Raw genomic sequence first — 6125 nt, 5'->3', positions numbered from 1 at the left:
CAAGTTTGTGTCCATGGTAACTGTGTTTTGAAGAGCCTCCAGAGGGACTTGCTGAAGCGCCAGCTCTCCCCTCTCCTGTAAGGGATACATTGTTGGGCAGTGCCGAGGACCCGCAGAAGGCGCTGACCTGGAAGTAAAGCACAGGTCAGCGGGCAAAACTGAGGACAGCGTCCAAAAACACACCAAACACTGAGTCTCAGAAACACACATGACTGAGTGAGTTAACAGAGAGTCTCAACCTGAAGCTGTTCTTCAGTTATTCACTCAAACACCAGAGGAAGCTGAAAACACATAAAGTTGGTTGTCAGCTGAATATAATCTATAATTCATGTATATTAAAATAAAAATATGAGTGGAACATGTGAACACAAGGCTAGTAGCTTAGCTATGTTAGCTATGGGATAGTAAGGCTAGGTTACTAATGTTAGCTAGCTAGTCAGCTAAGCTATCTAATGCAGCCTTTTTTTGAGATTGTTTCCTTATTAAAGCTGTTCAGCTGCAGACTTCATATTGTTAGATGTTTCTTCTCTTTAACTTAAACTTAACTTACCTTTTACTGTCATTCCACTGTTGTTAAAGTTACACAGGCCCATCTTTTGGCTACATGACAGTTGATCTGACCAGTTTCTTTATGCAGTTATTAACATAAACACTAGGAGCTACAGCCTGTTGTTAGTCAGGTAAATGTTACATTTCATTTTATTTATTTTTATATTAACATAATTATCTATAATTCATTTATATTAAAATAAAATAGAAATAGAACAACATGTGAACACGGCCAGCGGTTTAGCTTCTGTTAGCGGGCTAACGTTTATTTGGAAACGTTAGGTAGCTAGTCCGCTAAGCTAACGTAGATTATCTTAGATTTCTACTTCAAAATGTTCACTAGCAGACTTCATATAAGTTTATCTTCTTTTTTTAATGTATTGCACTTATCATTATCATCTTAATACATGTTATGAACTTTACTTACCTGATACTGCGATTCAAGTTACACAGGCCGACGTCTTCAAGCTATGTGACCTGTGACAGTGTCTTATAGTCGGCTTTAGGAGAGAGATAATAGGGACAAAAAAATAACAAAACAAATACATTTAAAAATGTTAAAATATGAAATGTATTTTATGTTTTGTAATCTGACTATCTACAGTTGCACTTATTGCCTTTGTTCCACATTGCAGTTTTAAATCGGGGATTTCTTCCTGGAAAGATCTTTTAACTAACATTTATGCAGCTCATCATTTCAACAAAGATTAAACAATAATGTTTTTGTCCACAGAAACAGAGATTTTGATGACACATATATCTAAAACTCATGAGTTGTATCTGAAGGTCCTCTGAAGGGAATGGGGGGAAAGTGAATAGATACAACAATCAATGTAAAGATTTCCCTGATACAGGACACATCTAGGATAAAGGGACCTTTACCATCGCATTAAACACTTGACTGAAAGACGGACGCATCGGACGGCAGCAGTGGTCACGCTGATGCCATCTTGGATCCAGGCAGGGCTCCATTACCAGGCAGGTGAAGTGGATGTGAAGTGAAGTGCTGTGTCACTCCTGCTGAACCCCCCCGAGGACCAAGAGACGCAGTTCAAGTGTAGGCGTCCGCCCATCTGACACCGAGACACGCGGTAAACCAAGTGCCACTCCAGACGACAGGACGGACTTCTTCCTCACCAGGACTCCTGAAGAGTTGACTGAAATTTAAGTAATTCTTTGCTAAGAAATCAGCAATAATGTTTGTTTTGTACTGAAAATTGTGATTATCTAACAGAGGATCTTGTAATGCGGTGATCTAGTGCCCCTTCAGTGTCGAGGTCAAAGGGGGCATTGATCTTTTGTAATGAATAACTTGATTGGTGCACTGAAAACTGATCGTTATCACCTCAAATCCAGCAGCTGACGGGGGCAGTGGTGTTGTTAGCTGTTGCGTAGTCCTAATTTATAATTGATAATTGACATTTTGGTCATTTTCCATAAGCAGCAGTAACTTGTTAACTACAGTAACGCTTGTTTTCTAACTCTTGGGTGATACAGGATGAATGTTTGGAGGCTGCAGAGCTGCAGTATTATTATAGTTTATATTTCTTATAATGTATATATATGTGTCGGGGGGGTCAATGGTCAATGCACAAAGAAACACCAGAACACTACGTCGAACAACAAAAGCTTTTTTTTTATTATTTCCATCATCACTTTTTTTCCGAGTCAACACTGGCAGGCATAATTTGTTTTAGGCAGAACGACATGGTGTGAGTTCTAGAGAGTGAAGCAGTAAGCGGAAAAATAAATAATACTGTGTACAAAAATACAACCTCACTGTACAAACGCTGCAGAGTACAAAGCAAAGAGATGGAGACAGAGCAGACCTCAGTCTCCTCTGGGGTACGGCACTTTTTTTTTTTAAAAGACTCAAATAGTCGAGCCTGTAATTCTTTTCCGAAAAAAAACCCAAAACAAGCACGAGTGCAACTCTGTTAAAAACAACACATTTGTCAGGTGTGTGTCACACCGGTGGGTCTGGAACAAATCTGAAGTCATGTTTGTACTTATCTTTGGTGAGACTGTATAAGATAAACGCTGTTTAAATGCAGAAACCATCCAGGATAATGTCATTTACGTGTATAAGAGGATGAAATAAGCAGTTTTAAAGGTGCACTACAGTTTTTTGTGGCTGTAAAATGCCTCTGAAGACTGTAATCACTGGATGGCATTGATTTTCTGTATTGATTCTTTAAATCAAGCTGGTACAATATATATGTCAATAGTCATTTTGTATTTAGACTTTAATTGGTTAATGTACGCTTGTATGCGCAGCGGACTGTAAACACTCGACAGAAGACATCAGAGCAAATCAATGACTGGAGGAGGTCAGACTGTCTTCTTTGTGAATATCCAGCTGCACAGTCATCGTACCAACACACACATCGGACTCTTTACACTTCAAAAGTACCTGAGAACCTGTTCAAGGAAAAAAAAAAAACACAGGATCCCACACAAACGCAGCCATTTTATAGATAAAGTAATGATATGCTTAAAACCGCGCAACACCGTTAAGTTGTCAAGAAAACGATCAATTTCCACATGTGTCAAAACAGATCTCGAGCCACTCATGCAACAGAAAGTGTGCACACGATTGGTAAAACTGTCTGGACATCTCTCGTGCGACGTGAAACAAAGAGTGTCATGCATTTTTCATGAAGATCATTAATCATTCCTAATCTTTTTCACCGACGGAGCAGCAACACAGCAGATCAAAACATGACAAGGATGACTTTGCGGGGGAACCATTAAAAAAGAAAAAGCAAAAGTGACTCTCTGTCTTTACACCACTTGAAGCCATTCATGAGTCAAGCGCCGATGAAAACGCTGAGCAAAGAAACTTCACTTCTCGCTAAACACTCGGGGGGGAAAAAGATCAGCTGCTCAACTCCAGATATGTCAGCTTCAACAGCAGCAACCTCGCTCAGTGTCCATCATGCATCAGGGGTATGCAAATGCAAAAAAACACTGTTAAAAAACATCAATAGCAGCAAAATATGAATAAATAAATAAATACATCATATCACAAAAACACATTCATCTGTGGGTTTGTCCACATGGCACAGATCACAACGGCGAAAAATAAAAACAGACTTTTTATAAAATCGAGCTTCCCGAAATAGCTTCAGTATTTTTGGAGCTAAACTACACTACACACCGTCGATCAAAGCGTCAGCTCTACACGCGCCTCGTTTTCGGATTAATTGAGGGCTTCTCGGTGACGTCTCCACGCTGCAGGCGATACTTACTGAACCTACAGTTTGCTACTGTACGCTGGGCTATCAAACAGGCATCAGAGACCCTCTTCAACGGGCCGAGTGATGATCAACTTGTGACCTGCCGCTCTCTGCAGGCGCTCCCGACGACTGGACAAAGGTCTCGACGGATCAGTCTTTGCTCTCGGTGCGCGTTCGTCTGATGAAGGACGAGAAGAAGCTTCGGCCTTGTGGCGAGCCCATCAACATCGGAGCCTGGTTCTTGTGGACGATGTCGATCTGGTGTTGGAAAGAAGTTTTAAGATTTAGTTTGGTGCTGCAGGCTGCATTACAAAGACATATGTTAGGAAAGCCTGTTGTCGGAGCGTACTTTCAAAGAATCCCTGCGGTTCATGTCTCTGATAACGAATGTTAACGTACCCTCCGGTGCATTATGGTAAAGTTTGGGGTTTATGGGGAATATTATCTGACAATATCCTGTTTCCCAACAAGGATGCCATTTCTGTTTGAAATTATAAATATCAACCATCAAGGGTTTGTCATATTAAGAACACACTTCATTATACTGTTGCACTAAACTCAGTAATGGGGAGAGGAAATGTTACCATCTGCATTAAAGGGGCCACAGTCACTTCAGAAGGAAAGCTGCCATTTATTGTAGTTGCACTCTGACTTCATAGCAATTACCATCTTTTGTAGGACTTAATGTTTCTGATGTACGTTACAAAACATATAAAATGATAACCTTTATAAAGGAAGATCTAAAAGAATACATGAAATAAATGAGCAACTGAGCTCTGTTTTAAAGATGCAACACTGTTAAGTATTTATACACATCAACAGCCCCAGTTACAGAGCAATGTGGCTCTGAAAAAATTATGAACTATTAGCCCAAATTAATTACCGGCCCAAAATCATCCAAAGTAGGAAAACTAAGAGGACAAACTTGTATGTAAGACTTAAAAAAAGGCGGCATTTTACCTGATAAACAGTAAAATTTCAGCTTGCATCACTTAATTCAGACCTAGTTATCAAAGAAACTGTGATTCGTGTCATACGTCGCATCAAAATGCAAATGGTTTGATGGTGTCGAATATGTTATGCACGCAGAGGAACTGAGATGCATTTGCATAGTTGTTGTTGTTAATAATTAGTGGGTTAACATCCCAACAACTGTGATGTTTTTATAAGCATTTAACAGGTCGACTCATTCAAATTCAGCTCCGACATACAGTACGAATAACACGCCGTGGAAATCATCGCAGCACAATTATGTATTATCAGATCCTAACTTTGCTCCGTCGAGTCGTGCCGGCAGACACAAGAGGCTCTTTCAGGCCACTCGTTTTGTCATGCGCCGGCTTTTTTAGCTTTCCATATGTAAATCTCAGCAGCTCTCCATCTGCAGTGGCGTCGTAATTAAAGCTAAACACAAGCGTAATCAACGCAAACTGAAGAGTTTCATTATAAAAAAAATGAACAACTTGGACGGAGGGCAACACTTGTGGAAGTGCATGTTTGAGACGAAGCAGATGAGAAGAAGTATGACTTGCAACATTAAGTATTTGTTATCATGAATTACAGAAAACACAAAACAAGGAGACGAGCAGAGGGACAGAAACTGAACTAGATGCCATCTGGCTTTTAATTTGAAACCAGTGCTTTAAGAGCCTATTGGATGTTTTTTTGATTTATTGTGCTGTTCTATAAAATCCTTAAAGATCCAGTGTTGTGCGACTGAATGTGTGTTGTCTTGTACATCCGTCTGCCCAAGAACTGCAGATACAAATAAGCGATTGGGGTAAAATCTGGAATTAACGTCATATTAACGTCATTATTGTGCATTGTCCCAGAAAAACAAGTAAAGTAAAGTAAGATCAAGTTTGAAATCCATCACAAAAATCATCCTGTGAGGACATATTGATAACATTTCTTTAAAATAATACATTTACAGAGCTTGTAGAAAGGAGGAGAACAACAGTATCTCTTTTTCTTAAAATGTTATTATGACTGTTGCAATTATTATAAAATGTTTGTCAGGTCCAAAATGACATAACAAGGACATAACAATAACATCAGAGTGTATATTACAGTAGGACGACATCTCTGTTATTCTGACTTTACGTCTAAAGGACGCAAAACACCTCGAGAGGAGCAGCAGAGGCTCGGGGGAACAGAATCGGTGTATTTACCCGCAAAGCTATAGCTCATAAGCAGTTTATGAGCCAGACCTGCTGTGTGAGTCTGTGAAGTCACAATAAATAACTTCTGGGTCACACAAATCAGACAAATTAAACTGAACTGAAATCAAGTTCTGATGCCTATGTTCTGTTGACCTATGAGGGGATGGATGATGAG

At 39.7% G+C, this 6125-nt stretch overlaps 1 protein-coding gene across 1 annotated transcript in view; it reads right to left on the bottom strand.

Annotated features, from left to right (window-relative positions):
* Positions 1-2164: 2164 nt before the first annotated feature.
* The window catches only part of dgkb (diacylglycerol kinase, beta), a 75541-nt gene continuing 71580 nt past the window's right edge, over positions 2165-6125 (bottom strand). The window contains exon 25 of the mRNA XM_084358237.1: positions 2165-4046. Coding sequence (XP_084214363.1) covers positions 3939-4046 — 108 coding nt within the window. The 3' untranslated portion in view covers positions 2165-3938. The remainder of the gene's footprint in view (positions 4047-6125) is intronic.

The sequence above is a fragment of the Pagrus pagrus genome (genome assembly GCF_965226575.1).
Source record: "Pagrus pagrus genome assembly, chromosome: 7".
Lineage (NCBI taxonomy): Eukaryota > Metazoa > Chordata > Actinopteri > Spariformes > Sparidae > Pagrus > Pagrus pagrus.
This window is presented reverse-complemented; position numbering and strand designations above follow the sequence as displayed.